Here is an 18,772-nt window from a genome sequence, read left to right as displayed (position 1 = left end):
ACCAGATCTGGAAGGGGCTTTCAAAAGGAAAACCTATGTATTTCTGCAAAATGTGGCCACATGGTGAGTGGAGAGGATGTATTTTATTGTGGATAACTTTTTTTCTTTAATTGTGCAGAAAAAGAAAACCAGGGTTATTGCCAGACTCCTGGGTCCACAGATCCAACATGAAATGCACCCGAAAAACACCAAACCTCTGAATCTTCACCTGCCTGTTTGCATGTATATGCACATGTGAAGATCTCCGTCTGTCTGCTGTCTATATGTATTTATCTGTGTCGTTCTGTACTCACGTCTCTGCCTTTACCTATATGTACACATCTGTCTGGAAAACCCTGAAATACAACACACCACTTCAGGAGGAAAGGACGGAGACAGACTCACCAGCCCTGAGCCCTTCCCGGGTGCCTGCACCAGACTAGACACTGAGGCAGGTGTGCGAGGCGAGGTCCAGGAAACATAGGCAGATGCTCATGCTCAACTGGCAAGTGCTGAGCCTGGGTGGCTCAGACAGTTGAGCATCTGCCTTCAGCTCAGGTCATGATCTCAGGGTCCTGAGATCGAGTCCTGCAACAGGCTCCCTGCTCAGCAGAGAGTCTGCTTCTCCCTATCCCTCTGCTTCTCCCCATTCATGTGCACGCTCTCTCTCTCTCAAATAAATAAAATCTTGAAAAAATAAAAGATGCCTGAGGGCTACAGGAATAGAGCAGAGGGAGTAGGAAAGCTCCCGGAGAAGGTAGGAATTGACAGATTACCAATTAGATAGATGAGAAAAGGGGCGTTCCAGGTGGGAGGTAGAAATGCTCAGGGCAAGCCAGGTGAGTGGTTGGCTGTGGGTGGGTGTTCTTCAGTTTCTTTCTTTCCCAAAGAAGTTCGTGTTTATGGAGGTTTCGCAGTAATTGGCAATTAGCCCAGAATTCCAAACAAGTAGAACAAGGCCAGCCAGGAGAGGGCAGAGTGCTGAGAAGTTTTGCAGCCAGAGAACATGCTTGCCTCCTCCCTTTCCTGCTAAGTGAATTCAAATGGAACATTTCTTCCAGAAAAGTGAGAAGGAACAGTGTGGGGACGGTTGAGTCTATGGCTGTTCTCTGGCCAACCCTGAGGCCAGCCCCAGAGGGGAAGGTCTTCCCAGGTGGGGGTGCAGGAGAGAGGACCTGGGGCATGGGTAGCAGGAGGACCAGCCTCTGTGGTCCTAGCAGCTCCCCAGCCCCCACCTTTCCCCATCCCCACAGCTGGATTGAGGGCTTCAAACGGGCTGGAACAGAACTGGACCTTGCCTCAAACATTACTGAGGCTGTGAGCACAAAAGAAGCCAGAGGGGAAGAAAGAAAGCAGAGCTATGACATACAATCCAGAAACAGCATGAGCTGGTGCCAGCTGTTTGGGTTTTGCCTAGAGAAGAGGGTGGCTTCAGGTCATGGTGTGGGAAATCACACCTGGTGGTGTGGTACGGGGAAGGGTGGTGACATGCTCCACCCTACAGCCCAATGGGACAGATTCCTAGGATTCAGATACAAACAGGCAGTCTTCTGCTGGCAATGGAAACATTCAGCCTTGCTCTATTTCTCCCTCTAGGGGAGGCCAGGTGAGGCCTGATGTTTCAGTCTTCTGGTTCTAAGTCTTACTGAATAGCCTTGCCCACTCAGTGGCTGCTGTGCCTTTATACCCCCTTTTTTTTTTCTAAACGTTTCAGATACCTGCCCCAAGATCCACTCGTGTTAATGATGGAAACTGGGTCAGAGCCTGAGATACAGTTTGACACTTGGGTGAAATAGACTAGTGTTTCCCAAAGAGTATTCCATGGAACACCAGCCCCCTACAGGTTCCTGAGCAGAGCAAGATTCTTCATATTGGGGAGGGAACATTACTCACTATATCCTTCTTGTGGAGAACTCACATGTATGTTAGCATATTTAACGCTCTGAGAAGCCTTCCCTGAAGAAATCTGCTTAAATTGTTACCTGTTTAATCCAATGTTTCTCTTAATCCTTTCTTTGTTCACAAAACCTATTAGCATCCCCTGGGCAATGTCCATCTAGTAGGCTGACCTGAGAAAAGCAATTTTCTGAAGCCATTGAAGTTTCTTATTTGGAACAATAGGCAATGAGTGATTCCAGGTAAATTAAGAATATAATTTGAGTCTCTTCCTCCAAGGAGACAAAGTGGAGAGGTGGGGACTGCATAGAGTCAGACAGGGAAGATGACCCAGAATTCTTTGGAGTTGGGTTGCCATGAGCAGGACCTGTAGGAAGAGGCTTGGCCGTGACTATTTCCAAGGCTCCTTGACCTGAGAAAACCATACAGCAGGGACAGGTGCCAGCTTTGGCTAGTTTAACTGTGTGGCATGCCCAGAGGTCTTTAGAGCATTGCTTTTTCTTCAGTTGTTATAAATAAGTGTGCCTTTTTGGTATCAAAGACCAAAATAAAATTTGCTTACCAAAAAAAAAAAAATGTTTAAAAATTAATTACATGTTCAATCTCACTGAAATTCCTTCCACAGATGTCTTGAGTATCTACTCTGTAATTCTCTGTGCACAACAGATGACAATAGATGAACAAAACCCAGGCTTTGAGCTCATGGTTTAATATAAATTACATTAATCAGAAGGATCACATACTAACTAGCTGTTTCATATGGGTCTGTTTTCTTTCACATGTCATATAGTTCTAATCAAAATGAGGGCTTAAATATTTTTGTGTCCATATTTATTTGTGTAATTCTCTTTCTCCTAGAAATGTTCACTCAGAGATTTCTGTAGCCTGTTGGTCTTGGTCAGCTACAGCATCTAAAACAAAGATGCTTTTAGACAAGAAATGACACTACAAAGTACTTGATGTGTGTGTTTCGGTATATCCCCATGCTTGTGGATATATGCTTATTGAAGAAGAAAAGGAGGCTGAGTTAGAACACAGTGATTGGAGAAGATACATGGATTTCTAATTCCCTTTCAAGTGTAAAGTGTTCTGATTAGAAGCACTTAGTCAAAAGAAAGAAGGATTAGGAAGCAGCTAACACAGCAAGCTTCATGCACAGTTGGAGTAGAATCAGAAGCTCAAACAAAGGTCCGACCACTGGCCAAGTTAGTTCAGACATGGGATGGGAGATGGGAGAGAGACACCTGAGTGAGGTATAAGGGCAGGGCTCACCGGGCTTATTTCTCTCTACCGCCTGGGGCTGCGGAACCTCTGACTTGACCATCCTCGTATAAAACAGTCTTCATTCCAAGCAATTCCTTGAATGAAGAACAGCCATGACTTCAATTCATGGCCCTGTCCTCAGTATAGACTGGTGGGCTGGATGCTAACGCTGTGTTCTCAAAATCTGTTGACCTGGAATAATATGCTGGCATTGAGGAGGGAAGTGCAGGAAAAAAGGAAAAACAGTAAATACATTTGAACATTGGACTTTGTTAAAATAGAAATACTTCTCTCCTGGCCTCCCATATGTATTCAATTTAAATGCATGAAAGGAAATGTAATTTTGAGTGTGTCTTAAGGTTAGCCTGAGCACCATGAAATTAGATTCAAGTACATAAAATCAGGTTGGGCATTGGAAGGCAATGAGAGGCCATCCCCTGAACCTCCCAGTGGAATTTAGCTCCCCACTGGGCAGAGGAGAGCTAATCCATTTTCCAAAGGTTTGCAGCTCAAGCTGGTTTTCAGTTACCTTTCAAAAGTTAATTAACCCCAATGTACTTCAGCTTCTTCCTCTGTCAAATGGGGATAGTTGCATCTGTATCAGAAGCTTGTTTTGTCAGGAGGTTAGGTAACTAATGTAGAGAATCTAGTACATGCTGGGCACCTAGTATATCCTCAGCTAAGTGCTTTCCTTCCTGACTCGGTGGGAAAAAGAAGCAGCTCTTTTTTGCCTTCAAATTCTGGACTTGGGCAGAACTAGCCATCTAGGGAATTCATACTTAGAGTTTCTCCAATACGAAGAGTTCAGAGGGTCTGGTGCATCTTACAGGCACCGGATGGCATAGGCACTAAGAAAGGTGGGGTGCTCTTTCATAAACTCTCTCTCACTGGTTTGCTCACTCCTTACAGTTCAGGAGGGGACAGCTCCCTGGAGAACGTGACCACCCTACCGAGTAAGTACCCACCAGGAGCTTGAGTCTGTTCACTGGTTCCACCTGATCCTCCCCCTTTCTAAGAGTATCTCTCAGCTAAGAAAGGAGGAAATAATCTTTGCATACTGCCATTGAGTTGGAGGAGAGGCTCACTGACAGGTGGGTATCATATACACTCTCTTTGGAGCCCTGAGGCCTGAGTTCAAGCTCTGGTTCTTCTTTGTGCTTGCCAAGTGACCTAGAGCAAGTCACCAAATACTCTGAGCCTTGGGTTTTTTCCAACTGGCCCAGAGGGTGCAGAGACCATCAGGTGAGATGGTGAACATTCCCTGTACTGTGAAGGAAGGGAGGAAGAAAGGCAGGAGGGGCGAGGAGGGAAGCTGAGAGGGGCTTGCAGACTTGGCCCACCATGTCATCAGGTCACTTCCTCTCAGAGAGCCCCAATTCCTGCCAGACACACCCTCTCCCTCCCCACCTCCCCTGGCTGCATGTCCTTAGTAGTAAAGCCTACTCTGAGGATCCTGCCCTTCCCTCTTAAATTCCCTGTGTCCTGTTCCTCCCCTTCTCTTCCAGATATCCTTCGGAAGTTTAATGGAAATCTCACAGGCTACGCGGTGGGCACGGGTGATGCCAATGACACAAATGCATTCCTTAATCAGGCTGTTCCTAGAGCAAAGGCTGAGTAAGTCATCTGGGGGAGGGGGGCCTGTGGGGGAGAGAGTGGGAGGCATGTAGTCCCCTTTAAGATTGTAATACTGACCTCCATATGCAAAGGGGGCATTTCTCCCTTTGCAGCAATGATTTGAGAGGTCTTGAGCCACTCTCTTCCCTGGCTGCCCCTGTGACTAAGGCAGTAGCAGAGCGGCCAGAGAGGCTGGAGCTGGGACAGGAGGCATGTCCCTAGAGGCTGAACTCCTGACCTTGCTTCATGGGCAGCTTGTTCTAATCATTCAACTAACTTACTAACCTTATCCAACTTGTAATACTCACCATGGCATAATGGTGTTAGAGAGATTTGCTCTCCAAAGCCTCACAAGTGGCAGTTCCCTGAAAAGATCAGGGAGTGCCAAAAAGTGAATGAAGAAGTGGGAATCTCCATCCCTGGAGGCTTCTGGGGCAACACGTTATAGCCTGACCCTAGCCCTGTTATGGAGCTAGTAGGAAATGCGACTAAGAACCCAGAAGCAGCTGAAGCAGGACTACTTAATTCCCCATGGTGATCTCAGGAGGTCCCTCACCCTGTTCCTAGCACCCCAGCAGCCTGAGCTTCCTTGTTCTAAGCCCAGTCATCTGGGCCTCCAACATGCTGGCACCTTCCAGCCCAGGCCCACACTCTTCTAGCTGATGGGCACAGCTTTTCCAACCTGCTCCTCCAACCTGGAAAGACCCTTCTTGGCAGCAGAAACACCTGAGGACAGATGGACCCATCCACAGGTCCCAGGAAATCACCGTGCCAGGGCTCCATCTCACCCAGACCTATAACAAGGGCTTGAACTAGTGGGGAGCTCAGGATGCTTGAGACCTAACCTTCCCATGAATTATAAACGCAGGCATGTGTAAGCATATATTTATTCCCCACCTCTTTCTAAAAGAAGCATCTGGCTAAGTTAATGAAAAAAACAATGGAAGTAACCTGTACGTAACTGAGAAAAATCATAGCCAGTGGTGGTGGGGAGTGGGTCAAGATGAGCATTTTTGTGATTATTATACCTAAACATCAAACTGTCAGCTTCCTGGCAGCCAGGGGAAAAAGAGGAAGCATGCTAAAACTTCATGACTCTACTTTCATAATCTATACCAGTCCTTCAAAGGAGATGAATGGTTTCCTAGCATGGAATCCTAAAAGACAGGTTGCATGTGGAGTCCTTGAAAGGAGACCATGAGTAACAAGTACAATTGACAGTACCCTCGACTGCAGCTTCAGGACAGACAATTAGCTTTGCAAAGTGTTGTTTGTTGTAATAACTCTCTGGACCAGACAAGTAGTTCTTTGTTGGGGTCTCTGGTAGTTCACACAATGGAGATAATGCCATGGAAACCTCCAGTCCAGAGCCTTTAGGAGAAAAAAATCCAGACACTATTCCTTAATAGGACCAATTTCCTCTCCTTTTCAGGGAACTTATGAGCCAAGTCCAGACTCTGGTGCAGAGGATGAAAGATGACCATGTGAGTCGGATTTATAGTTATTTTTAAACACTAATTTTCTAACCCACTGAAGTCCCCAAATGGAATGCTCTGCCATGAAAACAGTGAGCCACTGTCAATATAAAAGGCATTTAAGCTGTGGTAGGACAGCCCGTGTCTGAAGCCCTGGAGGAGATTATGTCCATAGTGATGGGGTGTGGGTGGGTAGGTTGTCTTTGATCACAGTGATCTTGAAAGTCCCTCCTGATGCTAAGGTTCTGTGGTCCATAAATAAGCTTCTAAAATTCTTTCAGCTCTGAGATTCAGATTCTATTCTTTTGAGTGGGCAAGGAAGTCCTAGAGGGTTGAATGGATTTCCTAGAGCTGTGGCATTGTTTGTTTGTTGGAAATCATCAAGCATTTTCCTCCTTCTATATAGAGAGTGAATTTCCAAGAGGACTGGAAGATTATCACAGTGCTGATTGGAGGCAGTGATTTATGTGACTACTGCACAGACTCGGTAAGGGGGGGCAGCCAGGCCTACTCATTGCTCCTGATATTGACCAAAAGACCTTAGATGTGCTCTCTGAGAACAGTCTCTAGAACCAACCCTGGGACTGTCCAAAGCCTGTGTGTGTGTGTGTGTGTGTGTGTGTGTGTGTGTGTGCGCGCACGCGCACGTGCGCGTGCCTCCTCTTACCCCATGACCCTCAGGTTTTTGGTTCTAATTCCATGTCCCAAGTGGTATGAGGTAGCAGGTGGCAAATATGGTGCTTCTGCTCCACTCTTACAATTTCTGAGAATTCAGGAAGTGGGGAGATGTAAACCCCAGCAGTAGGATGGAGGACCCACACATTCAACTCTTAAACTAAAGCTCTGGCTGAAGGTTCCAGTCTTCTGGTTGGCCCATCTTTGATAATAGCCAGTAATCAACTGTTCAGGTTCTAACATGATGAGCTGGTCACAGCCAGAAGCCAGAGGGAGGAGAAGTCCTTGGGATGGAACCAGAGGGGTTGAAGTTGAAGGCCCCACTGCTCCCTCTTCTGAACCAGCTCCTCCTCTCCCTCCTGTGCCCTTCCAGAATCTGTATTCTGCAGCCAACTTTTTTTATCACCTCCGCAACGCCTTGGATGTCCTGCATAGAGAGGTGGGTAGAGGGTCTGACAAGCTGGACACATGCATGTAGAGGGTAAAGGTGGTTGGGGAAAGAAGGTGAGAGATGCCCTCCCCTGAAGGAGACAGCCAAGGGTGTGGACTCCTTCCCTTTCCAAAGATTGGGGCCTTAGGTGCCCAAGGAAGCCTATTCCATTTGGAATCAGCACAGAAGGATCTCAGGCTTGATGAAAAGAAGGCAGCTGGTATGCTAATTGTCCCCTCCATGACCTGACACATTCCCTGGTGGCAGCAGCAGGGTGGCTCCCAGGCTGGGCCCCCCACACTATGCCATGGACTGTATCTAGAGCAACCCCTCTCTGGTCCTGCTCCCAAGAGCTTATTCTTTTTCAACTCCTGACTTAGGCAAACTGTTCCAGCTGCCCAGGGAGAGCCCTCCAACTCCCACACGCTTCTCTGGGTGGCTGAGTCTCCAGGCCTACTCAGCAGAGATGGTCCACGTTTGGCTAGAGGGAAATGGCAAATCGGGCACCTAGCTCAGCACATTTGAAGCTCACTAACTGATGGCTGAATGGAGCTGAACTGTCAGCATTTAGACTCACATCTGCCATATTGTCCCATGCCAGGAGGTGTCATTCTTGCTGCAGCTAGTGTGGGTGGCATAGCCTGCAGGGGCCCTAGGCAGTGATCCTGTGTAGGCAGTGATCCTGTGTAGACGCCTTCCCAAAACTCCACTCAGGGACAACTGAGCTGGAGTTCCATAGGGACCCTAGAGCTAATTCCTACTTCTCAGGATCCTAAGGCAGCTTGAGGAAGGAGCCCCCAGAGCCCCCTCTCTCACCTGCAGCCTTGCCCTTAGGTGCCCAGAGCCCTGGTCAACCTCGTGGACTTCATGAGCCCCAGCGTCTTGAGACAGGTGTTCCTGAGCAATCCAGACAAGTGTCCTGTGCAGCAGGCCAGGTAGGCAGGGACTGGCTGCCCCCAACCAGAGAAACTCCCATCTCCTGGTCTAGCTCTCATAGTGACTCCTCGGGGTCTTTGAGACTTGGTGTATCCATGTGTCCAAGTCTGCAAAGGGGGGCATATGTCAGGACCATCCCCTTCTGAGGAGTTGGAGGTGGGCCCCAACCTACCCAACCTCAGGATGCCAGGAGGAAGCTCTGAGATGGAGCTTTGTGTGACATGGGAGCCACAGGGGAGAGGGTCAGGACGGGGACAAAGGCCAGTGTCTGAGACCCCACGTGGCCCAGCTCTTGAAAAGGGGAAACACATAGGGTCGTATACGTATATGGTCAAATTGAAACAGAAAGTAGAGAAACTATCCACATCATTCAGTTGGCTTTATGGAAAAGGAGCATACTGGGGACTTCAGAAAGGGGGTGTTTTGTTTCTTAAGTCGGGTGAGAAGCGCACAGGTATGTGTTTTATTAACCTTCATACCTTATATGTACATTTATTTCTCTAACACATAGTTTTACAGAAACTACCGTGTGCCCAGCACTACTCTCAGGGCTCTAGAGGTAATATCTGTTTGAACGTTAGATATATTTCATGAGCCTGAAATAATTCCTGATGAAATTCATTCAGATTCATTAGGAATGGACAATTCCTAATGAAGGTGGGACACTAATGTGAACTAAGCAGGCATCTGAGGGCATGAGCATCGGAGACCCCCAAATACAAGTTCCAATACCATAGGATACATTTTAATTTTATCCTGAGAAATTAAACATTGACCTTTCATCACCTATGTTTATTTGTTCAGCATAATTTCCTGCAGGCCCAGAGCCTGCCGTCCAGCATTTGCACTCTCTCAGTAGGAGGGGGAGCTCACTCACACACCCCTGGGACCTGCCCCTTGAGACTGTGCACCGGGGCCTCAGCGCACAGTTGCTCTCAGGCCAGGGCTCAAGCAAGTCACTCCACGCAGCAGAACCAGTTTTGACCAGAGCTCCAGCTCTGACCAGAGCTTCAGCCCTGGGTCCTCCTTCCCACCCCCCTATCTCTGCAGCGTTTTATGTAACTGTGTTCTGACCCCTCGAGAGAGCTCCCAAGAGCTGGCCAGGTTGGAGGCCATCACCCAAGCCTACCAGGTGAGACCAAGAAGGGCACCTTTTGGGGACCTCTCCCCTACCCAATCACCACACCCACACTCAGGGAAGGGAAGAGCTAGTCAGGGTTTGAGGGATGTCACCATCTGAGCCCTTCCTCTGCCCCACCTGGCTGAAGTGTCTCAAGAGCCTCAGTTAGAGTGATCCCAAAGGAATCCAGGTAGAAAAGCCTTTGTGGCCTGTGTGCCCTTGGTGGCTTCATCCTGTGCTTGGCCTAAAGAGATCAGTAGCTCTGGGTACTCCCGGGGTTGGCCTTTTTCTTCCCTGCACCCCAGGGGCCCCGACTGCCTCCACTGCTCCCCCAGCCTCCCTGTCTCAACAGGCAGGATGCAAATAAGGGAGGTTGCAGGTCCTGAACCCCCAGGGCCTCTCTGAAGACTCTTTCCAGGTTCTTCTCCTTTGTGGGACTTCCTACCTCACCTTTCAGAGCTTGTAGTTCACTTAAAAGCAAATCCAAAAGGTGAACCAACCTGTTTGCAATTCTCCAGAAAGAGGTTTGCAATCACATGTGTTTGTATTCTCAGGGGAAGGTCTGAGTCACCCCCTTGTCTAGGAAGATGGGGGCAGGGGTGCTAGCCACTGCTCCCTGGCTCTCTAACCCTGGGCTTTCAGGCTACCCAGGCCAGTGCTGACATAACCCTGTGTGTGTCCCCAGAACAGCATGCGGGACCTGGTGGAGTCAGGCCGCTACGACACCCGGGAGGACTTCTCCGTGGTTCTGCAGCCCTTCTTCCGCAACATCCAGCTCCCCATCCTGGCGGTATGCTTGCTGCCCTCCCCACTGGGGCTCCTGGGAAGGAGGAAGAAGAAATTCAAGGCAGAGATGCCGAGGGCTTTCATGAGCCTGTGACTACGATGGGGAAAGACACTGGCAGCTATCTAGATGCTGGTCTGGTGGCACAGCCCCCCTTGAACTCCTGAGCTATGCTCCTAGAGGCAGCCTGATGTGGGATGTTCCCATGACCACTGAGAGCAGCCTCCACTTGGTTGAGCACCTACCACGTCCCAAGCCCTGTGTTTGCCCTAAGCAAAGTCTTCACAATGACCTTCTTCAGCCCCATGTAACAGAGGTTCAGAGGTGTGAAGTATCCTTCCTCAAAAATATAGGGAATAAAGGACAGAGAGGCATGATTTGAACATATCCAACTTCAGATGTATTCATTTTCTGCCACCCACATGCCACTGAAGTGCTAGAGGGTAATGGGGCCCTGCAGCCCCTGCCCATGTTCTCCCCTTGACAACATTGAGCAGAAGAGCTCTGTGAGCACGCTGGGATGGGGACTTGGTTCTCTCCACCTGGGCCTCTATTCTACGGGCCTCACCTAGTTGAATGGAAGCTAGAAGCAGCCTCGGGCACCCCAATCACCTCCAGAGAGATGAAGGTGGCAGCTGCCCTGGTGTCAGCTTTGCCCGAGCCTGTCCCCAGAGCTCTGCCCCATTGTCCCCGCTGAGACCACTGGAACCAGCTGGCCAAGGGCTGGGAAGTAGCTTTTCCTTGCTGGTTGGCTGAGACTTCCTCAGGGACTAGGATCTCATCCCCTGGATGGTGGCATGGCTAGGGCATTGCACAACTGTGCCTAAAAATAAATATGATGCTTTTTAAAAACATTTAAAAAGGGGAATTATAGGGCCCGAAAGGAGGGTGGGGGGTTGCAGTCACCCATGGCTATTAGTCTGTGGGATTATTCTTACCTTCCAGTGACTTAGAGTTTTTCCAGGGGGAGGGGGGCACTGTGTGGCCAATCCCAGGGGTCAGGCTGACCACCTGTGGCCCCTCTCTCTGCCCACTGTACCAACAGGATTGTGAAGAAATCCATTTCTCTCTTTCAGGATGGACGCCTGGATACATCCTTCTTCGCTCCAGACTGTCTCCACCCAAGTCAGAAATTCCACACCCAGCTCTCCAGAGCCCTTTGGGTCAATATGGTAACATAAGTGGGATATCCCTGGGTTTGGGGGGCTGTAGTCTAGCAGAGCACCATCCCCTATGGAATGATGCTTGTTCTTGGATTCTTTTTGCAAGTAAGGTATAAAGGAGCAGTGGCTGGCACCCCTGTAGAAGTCTATAGAACCAAAAATATGGAGTCCTTAGGATTCCAGGATCTCCTTGTGCTTTGAGCTGGGAGGAGGGACTCCCTGAAGAATGCCAGCAGACCTCCTCATGCTTGTTCAACATCTTCTGTGTGCCAGCAGCTGGGTGAGGCCACATAAACCATGTTATCTAAGGCTCTTGCCAGCCCTGCCAGCCGAGTCCTAGGAGTTTCTGAGGATGCAGTCCTGGAGAAGCGGAGAGGGCTTGCCCAGTGTCCCCTAGCACAGCAGGAGAGGAGGCCAAAGCCCCTGCCATCAGGTGTGAGCTCTCCCCACCCCAAGGTGCTGCCAGGGAATGCTCACTTCAGCTGGTCTGTCTTTCTTCCTCCGTAGCTTGAACCGCTGGGAAGGAAAACGGAAACCCTGGACCTGACAGCAAATATTGCCCTCTCCTGCCCCACCCAGGTAATGGGGGAGCACCTGCTCTGCGCCCCCTCCAGAGACCAGAGCTCAGACCTGGCCCTGCCCTGGTCCTGCACTGCAGCTCCCCTGCTGGGCACAGGAGAACTTCAGAGGGTGGGAGGAAGGCCACAGGGACTGAGGAGAGGAGAGGGTGCAGAAGAAGCACTTCTTTGAGGATGGGAGAAGCAGGTGGAAGGGAAGCCTGAGCCCAGGCAGAGGCAGCGGATTAGGCAGAGAGCTGGCGGGGGCGGAGGCGCCAAGAAGCCGGAACTGTGGCAAGAAGGCTCACTTGGGCAGCAGTACTTGGGGCCGGTGGGCACGTCTGACTGCAGGTCAGAGGCCTCCGTGAGAAGCCAGCTAGCTCTGAAGTTGTGGTTAGTGGTCTTAGAGCCTGGAGGGCGAGTTGCCCGTGGGGACAGGGTCAAAGAGGAGAGCGGCACAGGGCACCAGGGAGCTGTGTGGAGGACCAGCCTTGCCATGGGGGCGAGGACTCAGCTCAGGGCTCCTTTTAAGGAGGAAAATGTAAGTGGTTGTTAAACTTGATTTCAGGCCTAGGGTGGGGGCAGGTTCATGTTCCCACTGCTTTCAGCTCCCTTTCCTAGGCCCTGTCTTAATGGCTTTTTAACCAAATAAGGCCGAAGCCAGAGGGCCCTCAGCGGCAGTAAAAAGCAGAAGGACCTGACCCCGTCTGGGAGGCTGGGTTTCCCTCCTGGGTCAGCCTGCCTCAGCCCTCCCGCCCTCCTGGCTGAGCACGGAAATGGACCTGCAGCTCCCCCCTGTGTCTGCCAGGGCTCCAGAAAGAGTGGGCACCCCTGCCCACACCCATGCTTCCTATCCGCTGCCTCCCCCGGCCCAGCCTCCTGCACCATCAGGAGAGCAGGGCCCGTGGGAAGAAGGGAGGGAGAAGTCAAGGCCGTGGTAGCAAAGGGCTCAGTTGCTGGGTCTAGGGCTTGTAGCAAAAGAATAATTAAATGATGTGACATAGATGCCTCCAGTCCAGTGGTCAGATGGGGCCAGAGGGCCGGGACAGCGTCCCAGGGGGCCCTACTGTGCCAGGTGTGGACTGTTTAATTACTAGATCCTGAGCATGTCTAGGAGTTTCTAGGGGAGGGGCCAGGTGACCTGGGTAGCGGGGGGCATTCGGGGACTCAGAGCAGTGGCTGTAAACCATACTGGAGGTAAGTATTCGGGTGTTTTAACAACCCGTATGGCCAGAGTGAACATAAGCCGTGGAAAATCCTCTCCAATCTGTCAATTCTCCTTCCATTAAACAGTCGAAGTATGAACAACCCACTCCAGGGGGCCGTCCCATGCTCTTCCTCCCCATAAACATTAAGTACCTGGTTGGAGCCTAGGCACTGGGTCAGGGAGAGGCCTATCACCGTGGGCCTCCAGGTGACCTGGGTCACTCTCCACCCCAGATCAGGCAAGGAGCCCCCAAAAAGGTGCCACTCCAACCAGCATCTCAGGCTCTGCTCCTCCTTTTGGACGGAGCCCGACTGAGCCACTGGTAAGCAGAGGAGAGAAAAGCCAACCTCTCAAAACCGAAACCACAGAAGCCCAGCCCGGGAGAAGCGGTTGCCAGGCAACCCCCTTCCAAAAGGCTCCATCTGTTGGCCAGCCCAGCTTCGCCGCCAGGCAGAGCAGCACTCTGCGTTCCTCCCGTCCCATCTGCTCCCCCCGTGCGCCTTAGAGCTCTATAAAAGTCCACCAGCATCTCCGTGTGAGCTGACAGGGGCCAGGCAGCACATATTTTAGTCCTCGCTGTGTCTAAACATAGAGGCACCAGGCAGGACCCAGCGGGGAGGAGGGGGGCCGGACGGATGGGAGCACCGGAGAGCTGTCCCAGCCTCCTCCCTGCTCCTCCCCTGCCCTAGGCCCAGGCCAGGCCGGGCCCTTCACAGTGCTCCCTGGGTCTCTGTGAGACTTTCAGGTCGGACCGATGACCGTCCAGCCAGCTTTTGACGAGCCTGCCTGTGCGCTGTGGCTGTCGTCGTCCTGCGGCCCTCACTGCCTCTGCCCACGCCCTCCCTCACCCGGCAGCCGCTGCGGCTCCTCCTGGGGCTTAGAGGAAGCCACCCGAAGGCCCACGCCTTCTCTCTCTGCTCTTGCTCCTCGGGAGCCTTGGTCGGTGGGGACCCCTCCTCCCTGAGATGCGTCCCCGCTGGTCGCAGAGGCCCTGCCGCGCTGATGGAGCTCCTCTCCTAGTCGCTGTCCCTCTTGGTCTCGACAATGGGGCGTGCGCCCAGCGTCCTGTCCCACCTCCGTTCTGGTCCCTCTCTCCGCGTCCCCTCACGCTGAGATGGGCCCGGTTCCCCGGCGGCCTGGGGAATGTCCGTGCATCGCACAACCTGCGCCTTCACCTCTCCTCTCTCAGACGCCTGCTCTGTTCTTCGAACCTTCAAGAGAGGTTCCCCTGAGATGCCCTGGATGGTGCAAGGTTGCCCAGGAGGCAGCTTCAATGCATTATCAGGGTATCGGCCACGGCAGGGAGCCAGACGGAGACATCGGGAGCAGGGCACAGAGAAAGAGAGAAACTGAGATAACTTTAAGTGCCGCTTCACCCAGTCTTTCGTCTTGTATGACTTTACTGTGTAGCAAGGTTTGTATTTTGCATTCCATATGGGCGGACACTATTGCCTTTTGAATGCTTTGGACTTCTAAATTTTTCCTATCCTGCCTCACCCCACCATCACCCCAAACTCAACAAACAGCCATTCAAAAAGTAATTTTTGAACAAGAAGTGTCAAAACAGGAGTGAAGCATTTCTCTCCACAAATTCTCTGATCCTTAGGACTTCCCTATTTCTGTTCATAAGGTGGTGGTTTCCACAGTTCCACGGGTATGGGACGTCAGGTGCCCTGACAGGACTCCCCCTAGCACTCCCACCCGTCCCCTGCCCCTTTCCTACTGCCACCACCCCAGGCCACAGCCTCATCACATTGTGTGCTGACGGTCAGGGTCACGTAGCCCTTCCCATCCCAAGGACCGAGAATTCTATGACCTGAGGAATCTCAGCAGGGAGGGCCTTGGAGTCGTGTGTCCTGCAATAGCTGAGTTACTCCACTACATCCCTCCTGAGGCCTCACCACAGTCTTAAACTTGAACTTCCATATTCTCAAAGCAGCGTTTTTCAAAATGCCAAGGGGCTGCCCATTAACAGATTGTAAGATCAGCCCAAGAGATCATGAGCCAGCATGCTTGAGTGGGATGGGATTGAGAAGTGTCAGAGGGCATTCCATACCGTTACAGCCTGCTTCCCATGACCACCACCGCCCTTCCCCTGCGCCTTCCTATCAGGGCCCTCAACCATCTATCCCAGACAAGCCTTCCAAGCCCTGTCTCGTGCAGTACCTATGTCCCCTTGGAATGGAGGCTCCCTGGGGATTGGTGCCTGGGCTCGACTGTACCCTCCCAGTGTGGTCTGAGCAGCAGAGAACAGAGGAAAAACGCCACTCCTTCACCACAGAACTGCACACCTAGTAACACAGCCAAGATGAACATGACCTTCTCTGTTACAGGCCACTGACTCACACTGCTGACTCACGTCAGGTGGCTGTCCTGGCAATGCCCCCCACCACCCATCACCACCCAGGCCGGCCACACCGTCTTTGTAGAAAACACTCCTTGTGCTGGCATTCAATCGGCTTCACTTTCTAGCTACTGGTGGTTACAGGTCTAGCCTAGGAGACTCACACTAACTGGAATCTCTTCTCCACTCTAACTGCTCCACTCTAGGCCCTTCTAAACCACTCTGACTCACACATGCACCATGGAGTCAACCAATGGTCAATGAAACAAACCCCCAGCACCCTGGACTACTTATCTGCCACTGCCCTTGACCTGTTCTCATTGTTCCTGCTCTGGTTTCCCTCCCCACAGCATTCCAGTGTCTCCCTAACCTCTGACCCCTTCGACTTGGCCTCCTCTCTCTGAGGGCCCCTCCCCCAACCCTTGGGTCATATGACCAGATAGACTCCCCAGTTTGGCTTTCAGCACTTCTGGAAGGGCAGGGGGAGTCTTGGCCCTCTGGTTCTTCCGGTGCTGCCACTCTGTGACTAGCCCTCTGTTCCCAGGCAGAGCTCCCTTGACAAGGGGGGAGAACAATCATGAGTGACACTCCATGCACCGTGTCTCCTATTTGAGATCTGTATGTCCCCAGATCTTGTAGCTGTTCCTCTGCACTTACTGGACACACTGGTCCCCAAGGTTTCACGGCCTCCTAGCATCTCATGTTTGCTGCCCGACTGGCTTGTAAGCCTCTTTTTATCCTCTATTCTAGCACCTGGGGCAGGGCCCTGAACACATGGGGGCTTACCCACATGGGTCAGTTTTTTGTAGAATGCTCCCACACTGCCCTCCTCACATGGGAATGCTCACGGGGGCTGCTCAGTGAGCCACAGTGACATGCCATTGTGAGTGCTCCTTGGCCTTGTACACTTCCCGCCCTTGGCCCTCAGTACTCCCCTGGCCCGAGATTCAGCTCCGAAGGCCAGGACTCAGAGGAAAGGAGAGACGGATGGTGTCCCAGGGAGCCAGGGCCTGTGCCACGGGCTGGGAGTGCCAAGGCCATGGCTGAGCCCCTCTCTTCCTCTTCCTCTCTGCCTACCCAACAAGCGTCTTCACTGGCCTGACTCCAGTGTGAGGAGTAGGTCTGACTTGACAGGCCCTTACTACTTGCTCTCTCCTGGACCTGGCCCCTCCCCCAGCCCAGGCTTCAGTTGCTCCCCATCTATAAAATGGGGGCTCTCGGGAGAGGCAGGTTGCAAGCTCAGATGCCATGCCAGGCAGGAACGTGATTGGGTGAACAGCACCGTGTATGGGACCAGAGGAAGGGGTAGGGCCAGAACTGAAGACTTCTTAAAGCATTCATACTCTTCTCTCCTCCTCCACCACATCCTTCTTTTTTTTAACATCAGGCCCAAATAAAGCAGAACAAAGCAAAATGTCTCCTGCCTAGGTTGAGCCCACAGGCAATCAGTTTTCAGGTCCTGGATCTGATCCCCAGTGCCCTCTGCTCCAACATTTTAGTTCTTCTTTCTCATTCCCGTTTTATTCCCAAATGTTAGACACTGAGCACATCTTGTCAAAGTGCTGACAGCCCAGGGTCACTTGCTGATTCCTGGTCTCGGTCTGATTAATGCTTTCTTGCTTCATCTCATTTTCACATTTTCTCATTACCTTGCTTTTCCCCGGTTTCTCCTTTGCCTGCGTTTCCTTCTTCCTACTACAACTAACCCTCCCCTGCAACTGAATAGACTTGATCTTGACTGGGCTTAGGAGCAAACCGATCGCGAAGTAGGTGGGTAGGGAACGAAGAAGATGTTTCACAATAAAAACATGGCCTAAATCTATGAACCCAACCATATGAATCTAACCTGAAAGAGAGTAAGACACAGAGTTCTGAGGAGGCAAAAAAAAAAAAAAAATTATATAGATAATATTTTCCAGAAAAGACAAAAATGCCATGATGTGAATCTCTTGCCAGAAAGACTGTGAAGGGAAGAAAACAGCTCATTTTGAGGATTAGGTGGATGTTCCATTGCTAGGATAAAAGGCAAACCCTAGAGCCCTGAGTAGAACACACATGGAACACTTCTGAGGCCATTTATTGTGCCCCCCTTGCCAGAGCTGTTATGTAGAACCCTCTAGAGAATGAATTAAATTATGTTTATATGATTCTTACTATTTATATGCAGGAAGAAAGAAATGTTAAATAAATCTGGATGACAGGATTCTTAGTCCCCTTTCCTAAGTAATCTTCGATGCTGTCCGATAACCTCTCCTTGCGGTTTCTGTTCTCTTGTAGAATGAGCCCTTCCTGAGAACTCCCCGGAACAGCAACTATACCTACCCTACCAAGCCGGCCACTGAGGTAAACCTGACACACATCTGCCTCTCTCAGGAACAAAGTATTTCTACCTGCCTGTGACTCAGGGGTGTGGTACAGAGCTTAAGCAGAAATGTACCTTTCTTACGTACTAGAAATTGGAATGTAAAAAAAAAAAAAAAAAAAAAAAAATTCCTGAACCATGAAATCCCAGGATTGTCCTAACATGTTCTCAAGTGCTTCCTGAGATCAGCAACCAACTAGAGGAAGTGCCTGTGGATTGGTTTTCTTCAACCTTTGCACAGAACTCATTCCTGATTAGGCAGCTCAGCTTTTCAAGAAGGGGTGAGGGGGAGGCAGTGGGTATGACGCGCCGTAACTTCTAGCAAGGTGGAAACTGATGGGAAGAATCTTCATTCTTGGCCCAGTAGGAAGCTGACACATCCCCAGGTGGGTCCCAGGGCTTGTCTGGTTCAAGTCAACCATTCTAGCTCTGAGGAACCCCAAAAGATGCAAAGCCCATGGCTTTAGTGACTGCTATTCCAAAGATAGCCTGGGAGATCCTGGGCCACACCAGGCCTTACAGTGCAGGCCCGTTCCAGACCAGAGCTGTCAGCCACCAGGACAGGGGCTCAATCAACAGTTTCAGCCAAGTACCTATGGTATTTACAGTCTCGTGCTAGGGGCTGGTGGGAATTCTTGGGAAGTTAGAGGTCATTCCATACTGAGCATCTTCTCTGTCATCATACTGGCAGTGTTCCAGGGAGATAGAGCAGGAGACCAGATGATGAGTCCTACCCCTCAAGGAGCTTACAGTCTGCTGGAAGAGGCATCCAATAAATAGCTCAACATGACCATTTCAGCTGTGGGGACAGCTGTGAGGAAGGTGGTGGGAGAAAGCATGATGGGCCAAAGGAGAGACGCCAAGTTCCCACGAGCTATGCAGGTCAGGTCTCTCTGAGGAGGGGAGATGTGAGCTGGGATGTGCACAATGAGAAGACTCTGTCCATCTGGAGAGCCAGAGGTGGAGT

At 51.0% G+C, this 18,772-nt stretch overlaps 1 protein-coding gene and 1 long non-coding RNA gene across 7 annotated transcripts in view; one reads left to right on the top strand and one right to left on the bottom strand.

Annotated features, from left to right (window-relative positions):
- PLB1 (phospholipase B1) overlaps positions 1 to 18,772 on the top strand; it is a 137,248-nt gene that overhangs the window by 94,902 nt on the left and 23,574 nt on the right. For all 6 annotated transcript variants that reach the window (XR_012004992.1, XM_072771339.1, XM_072771340.1 and 3 more), the window contains 11 exons: positions 4,048 to 4,091; positions 4,644 to 4,752; positions 6,185 to 6,236; positions 6,634 to 6,714; positions 7,276 to 7,341; positions 8,167 to 8,267; positions 9,319 to 9,400; positions 10,074 to 10,178; positions 11,249 to 11,344; positions 11,843 to 11,914; positions 17,721 to 17,786. Coding sequence is in view for 5 of the 6 variants with exons in the window: in XM_072771339.1 (XP_072627440.1) it covers positions 4,048 to 4,091; positions 4,644 to 4,752; positions 6,185 to 6,236; positions 6,634 to 6,714; positions 7,276 to 7,341; positions 8,167 to 8,267; positions 9,319 to 9,400; positions 10,074 to 10,178; positions 11,249 to 11,344; positions 11,843 to 11,914; positions 17,721 to 17,786 (874 nt within the window). In the remaining variant the exon portion in view is untranslated. The remainder of the gene's footprint in view (positions 1 to 4,047; positions 4,092 to 4,643; positions 4,753 to 6,184; positions 6,237 to 6,633; positions 6,715 to 7,275; positions 7,342 to 8,166; positions 8,268 to 9,318; positions 9,401 to 10,073; positions 10,179 to 11,248; positions 11,345 to 11,842; positions 11,915 to 17,720; positions 17,787 to 18,772) is intronic.
- The window catches only part of LOC140601911 (uncharacterized), a 39,768-nt gene that overhangs the window by 14,655 nt on the left and 6,341 nt on the right, over positions 1 to 18,772 (bottom strand). The window lies entirely within an intron of this gene.

The sequence above is a fragment of the Canis lupus genome, chromosome 12 (assembly GCF_048164855.1).
Source record: "Canis lupus baileyi chromosome 12, mCanLup2.hap1, whole genome shotgun sequence".
Lineage (NCBI taxonomy): Eukaryota > Metazoa > Chordata > Mammalia > Carnivora > Canidae > Canis > Canis lupus.
Note: the sequence above shows the minus strand (reverse complement) of the source record. Positions and strands in the feature narration are given on the sequence as shown.